This window comes from Stenella coeruleoalba (genome assembly GCF_951394435.1).
Source record: "Stenella coeruleoalba genome assembly, chromosome: 4".
Taxonomy (NCBI): domain Eukaryota; kingdom Metazoa; phylum Chordata; class Mammalia; order Artiodactyla; family Delphinidae; genus Stenella; species Stenella coeruleoalba.
In genome coordinates, this window is record NC_137149.1 from 14,039,593 (window position 1) to 14,058,930 (window position 19,338).

General features: G+C 36.4%; 1 protein-coding gene across 8 annotated transcripts in view; it reads left to right on the plus strand.

The window, feature by feature from the left end:
• Window positions 1-19,338, plus strand: part of MFSD8 (major facilitator superfamily domain containing 8) — a 41,943-nt gene that overhangs the window by 3,913 nt on the left and 18,692 nt on the right. For 2 of the 8 annotated variants that reach the window (XM_079919331.1, XM_079919332.1), the window contains exons 2-6: window positions 5,661-5,752; window positions 10,095-10,138; window positions 15,409-15,649; window positions 16,472-16,585; window positions 18,899-19,043. In XM_079919331.1, coding sequence (XP_079775457.1) covers window positions 5,661-5,752; window positions 10,095-10,138; window positions 15,409-15,649; window positions 16,472-16,585; window positions 18,899-19,043 — 636 coding nt within the window. Of the gene's footprint in view, window positions 1-5,658; window positions 5,753-10,094; window positions 15,650-16,471; window positions 16,586-18,750; window positions 18,823-18,898; window positions 19,044-19,338 lie in introns of those variants that run through there. The other 6 variants (XM_079919338.1, XM_079919335.1, XM_079919334.1 and 3 more) reach the window with 6 other exon arrangements.

Genomic DNA, 19,338 nt, shown 5'->3' on the forward strand with positions numbered 1-19,338 from the left:
TACGGGCCTAGTTGCTCTGCGGCATGTGGGATCTTCCCAGACCAGGGCTTGAACCCGTGTCCCCTGCATTAGCAGGCAGATTCTCAACCACTGCGCCACCAGGGAAGCCCCATGCTATCATTTGAGGTATAGTTTGTAATGAAAATTTTGGATAGGACAAAACCCTTTAGCATTGCAACTTTACTTGAAGGAGAATCTCAAATGGAGAACTAATACCAGAATACAGCAATGATAATAGAAAGGAATCAAAATGTTAAACAAATCACGTTGGAATGTAATAAAAATGGTAACTTGATTGAAGGACAGTTATATTCTCCTATGTTCCTACTATCTCCAACAAGGAAGAAAGATACATTTCTTCACCAAAGTTATACTTTTTTTTTTTAATTTTTATTTTTTTTTGGCTGCGTTGGATCTTCATTGCTGTGCATGGGCTTTCTCTAGTTGTGGAGAGCGTGGGCTACTCTTCATTGCAGTGTGCAGGCTTCTTATTGCAGTGGCTTCTCTTGTTGCAGAGCATGGGCTCTAGGCACGCGGGCTTCAGTAGTTGCAGCATGCAGGCTCAGTAGTTGTGGCGTACGGGCTTGGTTGCTCCACGGCATGTGGGATCTTCCCGGGCCAGGGATCGAACCTGTGTCCCCTTCATTGGCAGGTGGATTCTTAACCACTGCACCACCAGGGAAGCCTCCACAGGTTCGATCCCTGGCCTGGGAAGATCCCACATGCCGTGGAGCAACTAAGCCTGTGTGCCACAACTACTGAGCCTGAGCTCTAGAGCCTGCAAGCCAAAACTACTGAGCCCATGTGCCACAACTACTGAAGCCTGCATGCCTAGAGCCCGTGCTCCGCAACAAGAGAAGCCACGACAATGAGAAGCCCGTGCACTGCAACAAAGAGTAACCCCCCCTCACTGCAACTAGAGAAAGCCCGCACACAGCAACAAAGACCCAACACAGCCAAAAATAAATAAATACATGAATAGATAAATAAATTTATTTTAAAAAATAAGGAAAAGTAAAATTTTTATTTTGAAACATTTTAAATCCGTAGAAAAATTGAAAAAACAGTGCAATAAATACCTGATTACCCTGTCATTGTTAGCCTTTTCCACACTGCTCAAATCTTTCTACACACACACACACATACACACACACAACCACCCCTCTTTTGCCAGACTACCCAAAAGTAGGTTGCAGACACTATGGCACTTTATCCTAAACATTTTAGTCTGCAGCCTCCATCTCCCCAAAACATAGACATTCTTTTACACAGCTATGTCACTGTTACCAGAGCTAGAAATACACTACTAATTCAAAATATCATGTACTATACAGACTATACTCATATTTTTCCAGTTGTTCCAAAAATGTACTCTACAGCTATTCTTTTTTAAACAGGATCTGATTAATGTTCAAGCATTGATCCTTATGTATTTTTAGACTCCTCCAACCTAAAACTATCCCCTGACCTTCTCTTTTGTTCTTACTAACATTGAATCCTCTGGTAAGTCTAGATTAGTTTTCTGTTTTCTTTGGAACATCTCACGTTCTGAATTTGTGAACCATTTCTGGGTAGATCCTGGTCAAACATTTCTGGCAAGAAAATCCCATGGCTTATGTTGAGAACATCCCAGTGTATTCTGTCAGGAAGCATTGGATGCCAGGCCATCCCACTGTCGGGGATGCCACGCTTGACTACTTGGTTAAGAGGGTGACTGTTACATCTCTCAATTATAAAGGCTCATTTTCCATTTTCTGATTAGTGGATAGACAAAAGAGTGATACTTTGAGGACTTTTGACCTTCCAACCAGTTATTTTAGGATTCACTGATGATCTTTGCTTTCATCCATTATTACATGGAGAGTAAATGGTGATTTTCTATCATCCCTTCAATATTTAATAGCTGTCATTAAAAGAAGAAAGATTTTTGACTGACCTTCAAGTCAAAGTCACTCAAACAAACAATTTTATTACATTTTTTTTTCAGAATCAGATTATTTACTTCTCTTAGTTCCATAACTTAGATAAGATATGAGCAAATTGGTTATTTGAAAATGTTCAGGCTTATTTTAGGGATAGTTCTTATTCATGATTATCAGTTAGATTTCTGATCTCCAGAAAATAATAATGAGTTCATTAAAACTATAATAGTAACCCAGTACTTTAAACTGATACAAGAATTCAGTGCTGTGGGATTGAATGGTGTATACCTTTTGCTGATATGTAATAATAGCAAGTCCCCTACATACGAACAAGTTCCATTCTGAGAGCGCATTCGTAAGTCCCTAGGTACCCAATAACACAATCGGCTATGTAGTACTGTACTGTAATAGGTTTATAATACTTTTCACACAAGTAACACATAAAAAACAAACAAACACAAAAAAATACAACATTTTTAATCTTACAGTACAGTACCTTGAAAAGTACAGTAGTACAGTACAACAGCTGGCATACAGGGAATGGCATCGAGTGAACAGGCCAGAAGAGTTAATGACTGGAGGAGGGAGAGGAGGTGGGAGATGGCAGAGCTGAAGGATCGACAGCAATAGGAGACAGAGGGCAAGCTGCAGTTTCACTCATGCGTGACATTGGTGGCACAGGTTCTGGTTCCTTGCTGGATTCAATTCTATCTACCCCCTTGAAAAAAACGATCCAATGATGTTCGGATAGTAGCTCTTTTTTTCTCGTCATGGATGACACGGTAGCACTGGATTGCATTCTGAATGGCTGCTGCAACCTTCATGTAATGTTCTACGTTCAGGCCCTGTGCCTCACAAGCTAACAGTGCCGCCTCAAATAAAGAGAATCCCCTTGCCATTTCCTGCTACGTGAATCTCTTCGGTTCTTCAGTTACTTCTCCTTCCTCTTGTCTCTCTTTGTCCTTTCTCTGGGTCTCCAGTTTCATCAGGTCTTCATTAGTTAGCTCCTCGTGTTGCACAGCAAGGAGTTCGATGAAGTCGTCCTCTTGCAGATCTAGCTCCGGCTTCTCGCTGAGGGTCACTAAGTTGCTGAAGACCTCTTTGGACTCCTCATCCACGTTCTCAAATCCATGAAAATCGTGAACAAACTGCAGGCAAAGTTTCTTCCAAACCCCATTGATGGTGGTGGCCATAACCTCACGCCAAGCAGTCAGTGTTTTTTGTGGCCTTGTAGATGTTCTAGTCCTTCCAAAACTGTTGCAAGGTTGTTCCTGCTTCATCAGTCACCTTTACTGCCTGACTAAAAGTGTAACGTGAATAATATTTCTTGAAAGTGGCTGTAACTCCCTGGTCCATAAGTTGGGTGAGGAACATAGTACTTGGTGGCAGATGCGCTACTTTGATGTTGGGATGAAAGTCGTTCATGAATGGGGGGTGGTCTGGAGCATTATCGAGCAGCAAAAGAATGTTCCAAGCAATAGTTCTCTACCTCCGGGATAAAGCGGTGGAAAAACCAATCCTGGAAAATGGCCTGTGTAACCCAGGCTTTGGGGTTACTCTTCCACACAACAGGAAGAGAGCCCTTGGCTATGTTTTTAAGGGCTCTTGGGTTCTCTGAATGATAAACTAAGAGAGGCTTCAGCTTCATATCGCCGGAAGCATTGCCACCAGACAACAGAGTTAGCTTATCCTTTGCTGCTCTATAACCTGCCATTGACTTTTCCTCCTTACTGATGTAACTTTGGTCTGGCATCCTCTTCCAGTACAGTCCTGTCTCATCCACATTAAAAACCTGCTTGGGTGAGTACGTGCCTTCATCAATAATTTCTCAAAGCATTTCAGGAAATTCCCAGGCAGCTACCGTATCTGCACTCGCTGCCTCGCCGCTTACTTTTACGTTGTCAAGGTTGGCTGTAGCATTGAACTGATGAAACCAGCCATGACTGGCATTAAAAGATGCGCCCTTTGATTCTTCACCGTATTTCTTCTTCAAGTCTTCATAAAGTCTTTTGGCTTCCACTTGAATCAGCATTAATCTGAGTGGGACTCAACACTGATACTGGTCCTGCATCTACACCCTGAGAACTTTCTCCATCTCCGTCATTTTCCCACACTTCTTTGATATTATTGTCGACATCATTGGCACATCAGACTTCATGTATTCCATGATCTCGTCCATGTTCTTAGAATCGTGCTGATGGTTGAACGATTCATGTTATAAGAATGAGCGACGTCAACCATCTTTTTGCCTCGCTCCACTCTCTCAATTATATTCACTTCTGTTTCTGTCGTTATCACTTGGCACTTCTTAGCGGTACCAGACACATCACCGCTGCTTTTACGCTTGCTTCTGGACATCCTGGGCTTGAAATAAAGATACTGTTCTACTGTACTCTATACAGTACTGTACAGTAAAGTACACAAAAGCACAACCACTTTTAGAGGATGCACACATGTGACAATGTTTGCCAGACACGTGAACTAACTTATGTGATTGGACATGCGAACGCGTATTTGCATCTTTGAAAGTTTGCAACTTGAAGGTTCGTGTGTAGGGGACTTCCTGTATCTGCATTATGTATTCCAAATTTCAATATATTGATTTGCAAATACGAGCATCTGGGGTCCTGCTATTTTTCAGGTATGCGACATTACAGTATTTTTGTGGAACAGCATATACAGTGTTAAGCACTTCATATATATTATATCAGGAACTGATATATCTGGCACATAATAGATCTAATAAATGTTATTTCTCTTCTTCATTCCCTCTCTAACATTCCCAGTCATGTCACATTTAAAAAAACATACTTTCTTTTTTGAAGACTAACAGTACTAAGTCTATTTTAGAAAATAATGTTGGAACATAAGGTGGCATTTTTTCTGTTGTGCTTGTTTTAATTATTTGAAAACATATAATGCTTATATTAGGGTAAATTTGTTAACTCTTTTTGTGTGCATATGTGAAAATGTAATGGGTACACATGCTAACGTTATCACCTGACAGGTAGGCTACATGGTTAACATACTTGCCCTTAATCCAGGTCAAGGGTGATAATGAAAGGTCAACCCAGTCTGGAGGGGCCTTGGTCTCTCTTTGGTCCACTAACAGAGCTTGTCTGGTAACCTGTGTTGGAGCAAAGGCAAATGTTTCAGGAGGTTCCAGGGCTACGAATGTCTTAGGTCATATCAAACCTTCCTGGTGTCACTTTTATATTAATTTTGCTGAAAGTACACAACTAAAATAGCTTCCTACAGCAAAGTTAATTTGCTGTCATCAAGTAGAGCATGTCATAATGATGACAGTTATTATCGTTTAATAGTTACTAGTTGTATATCCCACCTGTAGGAGATCTAATGGTTGTAGCTAGTTTATTTTGTTTATTTTGATATACTTTATTCATTTTGTCAGTTTAGCAAATTTAAACATGCTTGATTCATAAGTTTATAGCATGCCAACAATAGCAAAATAATTGGATCACAAAATGTTTTGCCTTTTTAAGCTGCCTCATGTCTCCCAACTTCCTATGCACAGTGATCCATAAATATAATCCATGGAAATTAAAAGATATAATACTTATTTATAGATGAATTAGTATAGTAAAAACCAATATTAGTAAACTATACCTCTATCATATCATTTTCATGACTTTAGGAGAGAGAAAATAAAATTATGCCACAGAAAGATTTGCATGTACTGAGATAACTTTATACTACATTTTTCTTCTTTATACCTAGAGAATGGGATATTATAGAAACTGAGGAGCATTATAAGAGCCGATGGAGATCAATTAGGATTCTGTATCTTACTATGTTTCTTAGCAGTGTAGGTAAGTATTTGAAATTATACATAATTTAAAAAATTTAGATAAAATATCATATTTTAATGTCATTTAATTAAAAATTATTTTTTTATTATGGTAAAAACCACATAACATAAAATGTACCATCTTAACCATTTCTAAGATCAGAGTTGTTAAATATCCCTACATGGTTGTATAACCAATCTCCAGAACTTTTTTATCTTGCAAAATTGAAACTCTATAGCCATTAAACAACAACTCATTTCCCCTTCCCTCAACCACCATTAACCATCATTTTGCTTTCTGTTTCTATGAACCTGGCTACTCTAGATAGTTCATATAAATGAAATCATACAGTATTTTTAATTTTGTGATTAATTCATTTCATTTAGCGTAATGTCCTCAAGGTTCATCCATGTTGTAGCATGTGTCAGAATTTGCTTCCTTTTTAAGGTTGAGTAATAGTCTGTTGTATAAATTGTAGGAGAGGGAAAACTTTTTCTTTACTTTCTTAGATTTTATAGCTAAGAAAGTAAAGGAAAGGTTTTTAATTTGGGGCCTGCAAATTAAACTGACAAAAGGCAGATCAACAGGAGAAAAGCATAAAAATTTATTTGATGTTAATATTTTTATGTGAGATACGGGGCTTCATAGAAAAGTGAAAACCCCAAAGAAAGGGTTAGACTCAGGGACTTATATACTATTTTAACAAGGGTCTCTAATTGTGGAGAGGTGACTAGACAAAGAAAAGGGGTTAGCTTTCTAGGGATGGTAAATTGTGGGAAAGTGACTAGGAAATACATGGGGGAAACTAATGGAGGATGAGGGTTATTTGAGTAAGGTTTGTTTGTGCAGACTCATCTCAGCATTGATGCTCCATCTGCAGTGATAAGAATATTTTCTTCTTCCTGGTACTGGAAGAGCACATTTCTCAGGGGAAATTTATGCCCAGTTTTTAGGCAGAAAGGGGGAAGACAGAAAGCCCTTCTGTGTCTGCTGTTTGTTAGTTGCCTTCAGCTCAAAATAATCAATATGCCAAAGCAGCATATTTTGGGGTAGAATGTTCTGATCCCCTTCAGTATATACCACATTTTGTTTATCCATTTATTGGTTGATGAACATTTGGGTTGATTCCATATCTTGTTTCTTACAAATAGCTGCTGTGAACATGGGTGTGCAAATATCTCTTTAACATCCTGCTTTCAGTTCTTTTGGGTATATATCCAGAAGTGGAATTGCTATATCATATGATAATTCTATTTTTAACTTTTTGAGGAACTGCTATACTTTTTTCCGTAGCTGCTGCTGCATTTTACATTCTAATCAACAGTCAGGGTTCAGATTTTTCCACATCCTCACCAACTCTTATTTTATGTTTATTTGACATTAGTCATTCTAATCGGGTAGTAGCTTATTGTGACTTTGGTTTGTATCTCCTTACTCACTTACTTACTCTCCTTACTCACGTTAGGCATCTTTTCACATGCATATTGACCATTTGTATATTTTCTTTGAAGAAATGTCTGTTCAAGTCCTTTGCCCATTTTTTAAATAAGGTTGTTTTTTGTTGTTGAGTTGTAGGAGTTCTTTATATATTCTGAATATTAATCCCTGATCAGATATATGATTTGCAAATATTTTCAACCATTCCGTGACTCTTATTCACTCTGCTGATTGTGCCCTTTTATTCACAGAAGTTTTAAATTTTGATGTAGTTTAATGTATTTGCTTTTTACTTTTGTTGCCTGTGAACCTCATTTAACTTTTATATTGACACATACCAATAGTAAAGTCCAAGAATATTAATCTGTATAGCTTGATTATTTTAACCTATTAACATTATTTCTGAAAATATATTTACTGAAAAAGTTAACCTTTATGAGGAAAAAAATTTTTAATATTAAGAACTGTAATTATATTAAAAATGGTAAGGAATGAAAATATATAGGAATTCTCAATACTGTGATAGTTTATAAAGGAATGTTTTAGGGAATCAATTTTTTTTCCAATCGTGGACTCTAAGTCCATAGGCAATAATTTTACAAACGGTTTCTTTCCTGAGATGGATTTAGTGAAGGTCATTTGACTAAGTTGTTTTCCATATCCTTTCCATTTATCCCAGGTCACCCTCTTGTTCTCTCTCTTGCCAGTCTTCTTTATGATTCAACATTGAGCAAAAATAGACTTTAAATAAAGCTAAAACTAAAGAAAAGTACAAAATAAAGGATATTTTCAACAGTTTTTTGGATTGTATATCCATTATTATGCTTTCCACAAATATCAGGAAAAAATGTTGATTCAAATTGGCTTGAACAGTAATTTGTATTTTCTTATAAGATATCCATAGTGGGACAACTCCAGGTGAAGTTCACTGGCTCTGCTTCTGAATAAGTTTTTTGGTTTTGCTCTCTTCTGCATATTGCCTTCATTCTTAGGCTATAGGAGGGATGCAGCAGCAGTTCCACGTGTCACATCCTTCCACAGTAATTTTTATTGATTGAAAGGGACTTATTTTTTAAACCTCCAAAGAGACAAGGAGTCCTTTCTTGGAGGTCCCAAAGTAGACCTCCCCTTATTTCTCACTGGTTAGAATTGGGTTACCTGTTAATTTCTAAACCCATCATCAGCTGGGATAGTGAGATCTAATCAGGATCTACCCTCTGCAATTTGGAGTGGACACAGTGTCCTCTAAAGCCTGTGGCTTTGTGGAGGAGTGATGCATACCTCAATACAACCAGGATTCTATCGGAGAGGAGGAAGGGGGCAAATGAATGTTGTGTAGGTAACAATCTCTGCAACAGATTGTTTTTTTATTTAAAGCATTTCTAATTTTTATACTCATTTATCTAAAATATAAGTAATAATTTCAAATTTAACAGCAAAAAATTTTTTAACTTTAGATTTTAATTGGCATGTGAAACATTTTACCTGTTTACAAGTTTCTTGATTGTGAGATAGTAGTCTTATTTTCAAACATTAGTTGATTCTTTTCATCAAGTCAATGTGTTAATTCAAAATACACTAAGATGAAACTAATAATTAAATTATTTTTTAAAACAGACTTTTAAAAAGGAATGTAGTACTGATACTGCAACAACATAGATGAACCTTGAAAGCATTATGCAAAGAAAGAAGCCAGACACAAAAGACCACGTATTGTGTGGTTCTATTCATATGAAAGTCCAGAATAGGAAAATCTATAGAGACAGAAAGTAGATTAGTGGTTGCTTAGGGCTGTTGGGGAAATGATAGAGGATAGAAGAGTATAGCTAAAGGGTCCAGGGTTTCTTTTTGAGGTGACTAAAATATTCTAAAATTGACTGTAGTCATGGTTGCACATATCTGGCACGCTAAGAACCATTGAATTGTACACTTTAAATGGGTGAATTCATTGTGAATTATATCTTAATAGAGCTGTTTTTTTTAAAAATAGCCTTGATAGAATTGTGATTGGATGTGCCTAATATTTAAAATCGACAAATAACATTGGAGTTTATCATTACAGTTCTCAAGCAATAAAAGCTAGCAGAGATAATTTTCTTTTAAGGTATGCCCATCTTGAGAAATTCTGGTTCTTTATAGCCACTGCCCCCTTTAAAGATAATTTTCCTTCTTCTTAGTCCTCCCTACAGTGAATTATCTCTCCCAAACAACACAGATTAGAAGTCTAGCAATTCCTCTATAACAAAGTAGCCTTACCTCCATTCATTTCTGCTATAAAAACTTAACAAAACTCTCAGTAATTTTCTTTTCTTTTTTTTAAAAAATAAATTTATTTATTTTTGGCTGCGTTGGTTCTTCGTTTCTGTGCATGGGTTTTCTCTAGTTGCGGTGAGCAGGGGCTACTCTTTGTTGCAGTGCGCGGGCTTCTCATTGCGGTGACTTCTCTTGCTGCAGAGCATGGGCTCTAGGTGCACAGGTTTCAGTAGTTGTGGCTCGTGGGCTCTAGAGCGCAGGCTCAGTAGTTGTGGCGCACGGGCTTAGTTGCTCCACAGCATGTGGGATCCTTCCAGACCAGGACGCAAACCCGTGTCCCCTGCATTGGCAGGCAGATTCTTAAACACTCTGCCACCAGGGAAGTTCCAGTAATTTTCATTTACAGTAAAGACACGTGAATGAGGAGAAATAGGTCCTCTGCTTTTATTATGTTAATTGTGGTGAGGGGCTATAATTATATATATGTTTTCCAGCCTTTAATATTTATTTTCCTTCTGATAAATAAAACTCCATTGCTTAATAAATTAGACATTGTGGTTATAAATTTGTAAATTCATAATGATGTTTTAAAATCCATGCTGTAGTTCAAAAATTTGTATCTATAGTGATGAAATTATTATAAGTATAAATAACAGAATTTGCCTCTTCACAGGATTTTCTATTGTGTTAATGTCAATATGGCCATATCTCCAAAAGGTTTGTGCACTTTATTCATCTCTTATGTAGCTGTAGTAGTAATAACTCTTATGTAGTTAAGAGTTTTCTAGAGAATCTCTTTGGTATTCAGAGTTAATCTTTTCTAAAATAACTTGAGATAATAATTCTTCAAAAGAGGCTTATAAGTAAGGTGACTGTATGCTTGATTGTGCAAACCAGAGCACTCTTGAAGTGAAAAGAGTGCTTTAGCAGGAAAATAGGATTATATCCAGACAATCGCAGGCAAATGTAGATGTATGGTCACCTACTTATTAGCCACTTTCCCATCCCATCCGTACCCCTTCCCTAATAAAAAGGAAACTAAGCTAGACATAGTCTGAATTCCTATAATGTATAAATGATATTGCTATGGAATAACTTGATGCTTTCTGATAGAATAATTTGGGTTGTCAGGTGACATTGTGAAAAGAATAGACAATACATGTGTTTTGATGCTGTGGTTACTACATGGGAAGGAGGGAGTGACAAGAAGATGCAAGTTTGGTGGGTACTCTAACATCAGTTGATCATCAGTTAATGATCAAGTCCTGTCAATTCTACCTTTTTAAAAAATATATTTGACATATAACTGTCAGTTCTGTCTTAAAATTCCAGTAATGAATTTATTAAAAATCAGTATTTAAGGTAGAGACATAATTAATCTATAATAATATTTCAGTTAAGGTTCTTGAAGGAGTTCCTCTGTGCTTCCTAACTCCTCTTCACTCCTTAACCTGCTACAATCTGATTAACTCCTCTGCTACCCTGCAACTGCTCTTGATGAGGTCTCCAAGGACTTAATCGCTCACCAAATAGTAGATACTTTTCAGTCCTTACTTTAGGTGACATTTGGGTAGTGTTTGACATTGTTGTCCTCTCTTTGCTTCTTGAAACTCTCTCTTAGCTTCCATGACATTACTCTTAACTCTTTATTCTTAAATTATTTTGTGTATTTTTCTTTATCAACTTGCCCCTTATATTTTGGTTTTCTCCAGAGGAGAGAGAGAAAGAGACAGAGAGAAAGAGAGAGAGAGAGAGAGTGAGAGAGAGAGAGAGTGTGTGTGTGTGTGTGTGTGTGTGTGTGTGTTTCAGCCTAGATCCTGAGCCTTGGCCAATATTAGATCTATAGCCAGTAATTTATTATATCATGTACTTGGATGAACCTAAGGTCCTCAGATCTTTACACTTTTTCCTCCTTTTTTTTCTGGAGTGCTTTCCTTCCCTCCATCTCTCCTTTCCTCTGCCATTCCCTTCCTCCCCTTCTTCTCCACTATTTTTTATTAATTCTTCAAGGCTTTGATCCAATGTCACCTCCTCTGAAAAGCCTTTTCTTACTGTCCCTTACCCCAGTTTGCATTAGAAGGTTTTCCTATGTGCTTCCATATCCCTTTATCATTAATACTTATCATTGAGTGTTGTAACAGCGTTTAAAAATTATACCTATTATGTAAGAAATTTATTGATATCTTATACTTCATTATAGATTTTTTAGTTTTTATAATTTTTTTTCTTTTTTTTTTTTTTTTGCGGTACGCGGGCCTGTCACCGTTGTGGCCTCTCCCGTTGCGGAGCACAGGCTCCGGATGCACAGGCTCAGTGGCCATGGCTCATGGGCCCAGCTGCTCCGCGGCATGTGGGATCTTCCCGGACCGGGGCACGAACTCGTGTCCCCCGCATCGGCAGGCAGACTCTCAACCACTGCGCCGCCAGGGAAGCCCAGTTTTTATAATTTTTAACTTAAAAATCCTATTTTCTTATGCTATCTTTTAAAAGAAATATAGGAAAAAAATACACACTTTACTTTTTAGTGCCACATTTTCACTGCCATTTTGAAAATTAATTTAAAGTAATTAAAAATTTATTTTACATGAAGTCATTACTCATGACACTAAAAATTCTTTCCATACTGGCAGAATTATTAGAATTGGAACAGAATATTTAACAATTCTGGAGCAATATCTTCTGTGCTAAAATATGTATTTCCATGTATAAAAACACTTGATTTCTATGGTCCCTATATCTAGTTTGTTTAACCTCAAAATTCTCAAAAGAAAGGTATTTACAAAATTAGGTCTACTCAGCATAATAAGTTGAATTTTGAAAAGGTACACTCCTTTCTCCAGATATTTGTAATCTCTTCAAAGGTAAATTTATTGAGAGCACATGAACATATCAGTAGTTCTTTGGCAATACAAGCATAACATTTTCACCAAAAACCTTGTGAGTTAATTTTCTCAAGTTATTTCATAATAATATTATAGCTCATTGTGTGCCAGGCACAATACTAAATCTTTCATCTAAATCATCTTTTAATCTTCATAACAACTCTGTGAGGTGGTCATTATCACTCCTGTTTAACAGATAAAGAAACTCAGACTAGAGAAGTTAGGTAACTTGCCCAAGATCACACAGCTAGAAAATGGTAGAATCAAGCCTATCCGAAACCAAAATCTGACTCTACAGTGCTATGTTACCTACTGTCTTAAGATTTTTCATTCTTTTTTTAAAATGTTATTTGTTTATTTATTTTATTGAAGTATAGTTGATTTACAATGTTTCAGGTGTATAGCAAAGTGATTCAATTATGCGCACACACACACACACACACACACACACACACACACACACATTCTTTTTCTGATTCGTTTCCATTATAGGTTTTTACAAGCTACTGAATATAGTTCCCTGTGCTATACAGTAGGTCATTGCTGTTTATCAAAATTTTCATTTTTAATTGAAGGCTACTATCTCTTTTACGATAATGTGTTACCAAATATTACTTAGCTTAAAAGTCATCTGTGAGAAAGATAAAAAGCTAGGCCCAACCACCCCTCTAAAACCCCCAAACAGTAAGTTATCTGTCCGAAAGGAATTTGGCACTGCTGTGAATCGCTGACTTGTGCTTCTGACCCTGGCTGATAGACAGCTATCAGCCCAGTGATTCCGTAGCCTGTGTTGCCCAGAGTTGTGATTGATTTCCAGGAAAACTCATATTCTTAAACCCAGATTTTGAATTGGAATGATAGGTTATCTGTAGGCCCAGGGACATAGTGGGACTACTCATGCATGTTACAATAAAATATAATAATAAAACTGACATATCAGTAAAAACAAAATACCAAGAAATATTAATTTTTTATGTATAGGTAACATTCATTTAGTGCATACTATAGGCAGACATGACCCTAGGCACTATACATGTCTTGGCTTAAATAATTCTCATAACAACTCTGTGAAGTTACCCCCATTTGACAGATAAAGAATTAAAGCATGCTGGTTTTTTTCCTCAGCTACTCAAAAATGTAGGATTTTTCAGAATCAGTTAAGTAGAACCTGGTTTGGAAACTCCTTGATGGCAAGAACTGTGTTTATTCAATTTGTATTCATATAGCCTCGCACAGGTTTTGTCACAGAGAAGGCCTTAGTGACTGTTAATTGGATGAATAAGCAATAATCTGTAAGTAAATAGTTGAGGAGGCTTGGAACACATCTCAGCTCCCGTAGCGAAGCATTACGAGTTCTAGAACTTTGACTTTGTCAATATTATTAACATGTTTAGAGAAGAATGTTTTGAAATTCAGTACTACGCACTGTGGGCTTTTTTTTAAGAGAAGAGATGCATCTAACTTTCACTGAAGTGTGCAAAACCAAGCAAGTTTACAGATAATTACCATACAATATGAGTGGGTAAAAGTCTTAAGAGCTTGATGTGTGAGTGTGTGTGCGTGTTCACAGGGGAGAGGGAGCTAGAGGGAGAGGGAGAGAGGCAGAGAGGCAGAGAGAGACAGAAGGAGTGGGGGCTGGGGGAGAGAGGGACATACACACAGACTGACACAGACAGACAGACATGGGGGTTAGGGAGATGTTGCTGATCCAGACTAAAGAGATCCTGGAAGATTTCCCAAAAGCAGTTATATCTGAGCTGAGTTTGGAAGGCCTACAGAAACTGGTCACCAGAAGGGGCAGTCTGGGCCACGGAGTAAGAGATGGCCAGAGGATTGGAAACAACATGCTGTTATTACTATAAGGGAGAGAGAAACACACAGGAGCACAGATAACAGTTCAATTACTGAACTGATACCTTCTGTTGTAGTATAGAACCTGTATCTTCCAAACCATTTTACTTTCCTGTTACAATTCTAGCAGAATTCTAGCAGATTCCAGTTTTCCAGTCATTGTAAAGAATAGTATCCAATAAAAATAGCAAATGTTGTTAAAATTGTTAGAGCCATCTTCAAGAGTCAGCTCACTTCTGTCCATGAAATGGACACTTGACTATTATGATCAATTGATATCCTGAGAAGACACTTTTATCCTTTTGCTTTTAAACCACTAGACATTTAATATTAAAATTGTTTTCATTGCTTTTTTGAAAATTAATTTTTAAATTTATATGACATGAAGTCATTATACTTATTCACTCTTATTTCTCATGCCACACAAACAGAAATGTACCTAAATAACTTCATTTTAAGCTTTTTAAAAATATCTTTGGAAGAGAAAAGGCCATGGTTTTCCTTATTAAGTTGTTCTACCACTTAACCTATATATGTTTAAACTTATGTCCTAAAATTTAATGGCTCTTATTTTTCCAAATTATTATATAACCTACCATATTTTTAAAAACCCCATCTGTTGATTTATTCCATAGTCCCTTTTGTAAGCTAAAATTTTCTGTTTTCTGAAAGTATTTTCTGAGTTGTAATCATTTGGTTTTAACCTCAGTATTAATGATATATAAATCCTCTTTGGTAGAATCCTGGATTGTCTATGCTGAAAGGAAGAATTAGTAGTAGGTTTAATGAGAGAAATTTTATTATTGTCTTTAAGCATTTGATTATTGTGCCCAGTTAAAAAAAATAGATTCACAGTGCTAATGGTTGTTTAGTTTATAGAGTAGCATAAGGTAAATAATTGTATTTACTTTACAAGAATTAAAGAATGGCATATTATTTTTATGATGTTATTGTTAGGTATATAATGTGATTTTTTTAACAAGATTTTTATGACAGAATTTCTATAATTGTTCTAAAAGATGAAGTTTCCTAAACATTTTTCCTTGTGTATAGTGAATTGTTAACACATTTAATTGTAATGTCAGAAGTTTGAATTCCTTACTGTAAGTAATGGTGTTATAAAACTTATGTGTTAGAATTATTGTTTTTATTTTTTTAATAAGAAATGTTACATGGTCAGAAAAAATGTATTTGGATTTTTAACTTTACTTTTCTTGGATAACAATTCTTAAAGCATTGTACTTTTTTCTGCAGATTGATCAGACTGCCGATGCAAGTTTTTTGGGCTGGGTTATTGCTTCTTTTAGCCTTGGCCAAATGGTAGCTTCACCTATATTTGGTTTGTGGTCTAACTATCGACCAAGAAAAGAGCCTCTTACTGTTTCCATTTTCATTTCGGTGGCAGCCAACTGCCTCTATGCATATGTCCAGGTTCCAGCTTCTCATAATAAATACTACATGTTGGTTGCTCGTGGATTGGTGGGATTTGGAGCAGGTAATATGCATGCATGTATATTTTTGGTTGTGTTGGACTCACATTCATCCTGACATTTATGGCCTTCTCTCATCTAGGGTCACCTCTTCTCAATCTCCTATACGACATTCAACATACAGATGTCTCATTGCAAATATCTTTCCTATCATTTTGCCTTTGCTCATGATGTTCCCATTACCTATAGTTTCTCTCTTCTGTTCCCATGATTCTTCATCCTTCAAGATTCAGTTCAAGTTCCACCTCTTCCATGAAGCTTTCTTAGGCTACACTACTGCTTCTCCAACATGTCTCTGGCATTTGCTTATATACTGTTTTGCACTGTTTTCATCCCTTATCACCAACTAGCTAGTAAAGTTAGTGTAATTAGAGACAATCTATGACTTTTGAAAATATTCTCTAGCCCCTAGCAGAGTCTCTTCAACATAAATGCTCAGCAAATTTTTTTGACTCAAATTTTTAGGATTTTTTTTTATAAACATGCAGAGTGTGTAGCATATTTCTTTTAAAACAATGTAGCAATTAGTAGGACTCCATTCACTCAATGCTTTCTTGGTATTTAATGATGAAAAAAGTTTAAGTTTCCTGTATGCCATTTTTTCACTCATTCATTCACATCTTTAACTGTGTTTTCACAATACTAAAAGTAATATTTTCATTAATTGATACATTTGTTCACTATACATGCCTTGTATAATCATAAAGAGGAAGCAGTAACTATGTTGTAGGTTAATATTTCTTCTTCTGTATAGAGCCAAATGAAGTCGAATTTTTATAAACTGGAGAATATTTTCTTTTACTTTGTATTATTGTGTCTTTTCTTAGGAAATGTAGCTGTTATTAGATCATATATTGCTGGTGCTACCTCTCTTCAGGAAAGAACAAGTTCCATGGCAAACACAAGTGCATGTCAAGCATTAGGTTTTATTCTAGGTCCAGGTAGGTGTTCTTCACTTATCATTACTTGGATTTGAATTGGGAAAACTTTTGAGGTTCAAATGTTAGATGCAATTCAAGTATAAAACCTCATAGCTGAAGGCAAAGGGAGGGAAACTGATATTTTTTGATCTAGCAGTGAGGCTAGGCTCTTTATATGTGTTAACTCATGTTCCCTAAATTAAATGTTATTAGTCCCACTGTACAGATTAGGACACCAAGGCATAGAGAATCTAAGTAACTTATCCAGGGTCACCCTGATATTAAATGGGAAATATGAGATTCAAACCTCACTGTCTGATTCCAAAGTATACATTCTGTCAGATAATCATTTAGCTTGACATCTCAGCAAGAGTTTGCTTTTTTTTTCCTGTTTATGAGAAACAGAATTCTTTTAATTGAAGGATTTGAGGAAAGTTATAGGAGTTTTTTTCCCCTTTTTGCCCATACCTTTAAGACTTTTCTAAGGTTGAAGAAAATGAAAGAGTTCAAAAAAGATTTACTAGTCTCTTCTTCTTTCCAAGCTTTCATAGTTTAATGAATATAAAAATATATTAATGAGATTTAATATTTCCCTAAGCCCAATTAATTTTCTGCTAAATGAGTAGAGAAATTAATTTTTTATGCCTAGCATAACTTTGAAAAGCCATATAATTGGCCCATGCTTTTAATATTGCAGTTATAAATAGAATCAATTTGAATCCAGCTCAGTATACTTCATCATTAACACCCCAACCTCCAGTTTCCATTACTTTGCTTCAACAGAAGAAAGCCTAATTCATCATTCACCAGAATCTGGTATTTTAGTTCAGTGTTCCGGAATAAAATATAAGCAGAAATCTAGAACAATTGAACCTATTGCCTTACTATATGCATGAGGGCATAGTCTGGGTCTTTTTAAGCTTACCACTCTACCCTCAGTTTCTAGCACAGTACCTGGTATAGGCTTAGGTTCTCAGTAAATATTTTGGCCATCTATTTTAAAGATTATTCACGGGGCTTCCCTGGTGGTGCAGTGGTTAAGAATCTGCCTGCCAATGCAGGGGACACGGGTTTGAGCCCTGGTCTGGGAAGATCCCACATGCTGCAGAGCAACTAAGCCCGTGTGCTACAACTACTGAAGCCTGCGCCCCTGGAGCCCGTGCTCCTCAACAAGAGAAGCCACCGCAATGAGAAGCCCACACTCGCCTCAATTAGAGAAAGCCCGCTGGCAGCAATGAAGACCCAACGCAGCCAAAAATAAATAAATAAGTAAATAAAATTTTTAAAAAAAGATTATCACTAAAACATTTTATATTAAAGATGAGTAAATGTAGGCCTGAAAAGATTAGATGACTTTTCCAATAATAACCACATCAATAAGCACAAACATTGAGTGCTAACCATATGCTAGATGCTGTTCTAAGTGCTTTAGGTGCAGTATTTTACTTAATCCTCACTCTAAGGTTACATGTAAAGTCCTGGCAGAACGAGATATAGAATCTAAATCAGGAGAGCAAACCAATACTTACCCAATCTGATTTTTGCCACAGATCCAAATTGAAAGTGGTATTAAATATATATAATTTAAGTACCATATACACAGTAATATTTTAAAATATTGAGTTAAAATGTGACAGTTTCGGGCTTCCCTGATGGCGCAGTGGTTGAGAGTCCGCCTGCCAATGCAGGGGACACGGGTTCGTGCCCCGGTCTGAGAAGATCCCACATGCCGTGGAGCGGCTGGGCCCGTGAGCCATGGTTGCTGAGCCTGCGTGTCTGGAGCCTGTGCTCCGCAACGGGAGAGGCCACAACAGTAAGAGGCCCGCGTACCGCAAAAAAAAAAAAAAAAAAGTGACAGTTTCTTATAATGAAATTGATTAAACTTTAATAATTTACTTATGGAAGAAATTGTATAACTTAAATTTCATACAGAGATGTATTTTAAAAAAAGAAAATACTGACAAGTTATGTTAGGTATAATCCCTTGTGAATGCCTGTACATCAGTGCTTCTCACCCATTTTTTATGTTATTGTCTCCCTAAGGAGGCTTTTTAGACATTTCTTTCCTAATCACTCCATCCCATGAAATTTTAATACCACAGACCTATATTGTATGTGTTTTATGTACTGTATGCATATCTGTGCTTTATACAGAAAAAGTAAATGTTTTGCCTCTCCCCACCAAGAACCAATTTTCTTGCCCCTGCTGAGATGTCTGATGCAGATGGATGATTCCATATATTACTTCCAATTCTATGGTAAATATTTCTCACATTTATTTTAGCCTGTGCCTCCCATATAATAATTAATCTGTATACATTTTATTTTAATAAGTTTTTCAGACTTGTTTCGCACTCATTGGAGAAAAGGGCGTGACATGGGATACCATTAAGCTGCAGATAAACATGTACACAGCACCAGTTTTACTTGGCGCCTTCCTGGGAATTTTAAATATTATTCTGATTCTTACTGTATTAAGGTAATTAGATAGAAATGATAAAACTACTCTTGTAGATTGTGAAATTAAATTAGCATTATCATTGTTGGAGAATTATTATTTCTATGATGTCTTTATTTGGTTTTTGATGTTTAGTTGTGTTCATATTTTCTTATCAGCTAACGCATGTGGTACTGACAACTAAAATAATAGATGATGAATAAGAACAGATTATAAGGTCTTTAAAGATTCAAGGTTTGGTCTTGGTCTACTAATGATAGATTCTAAGTAGGGGAAATGGCATGAAAGCAACATTTTAAGTAGATTAATGATTAGG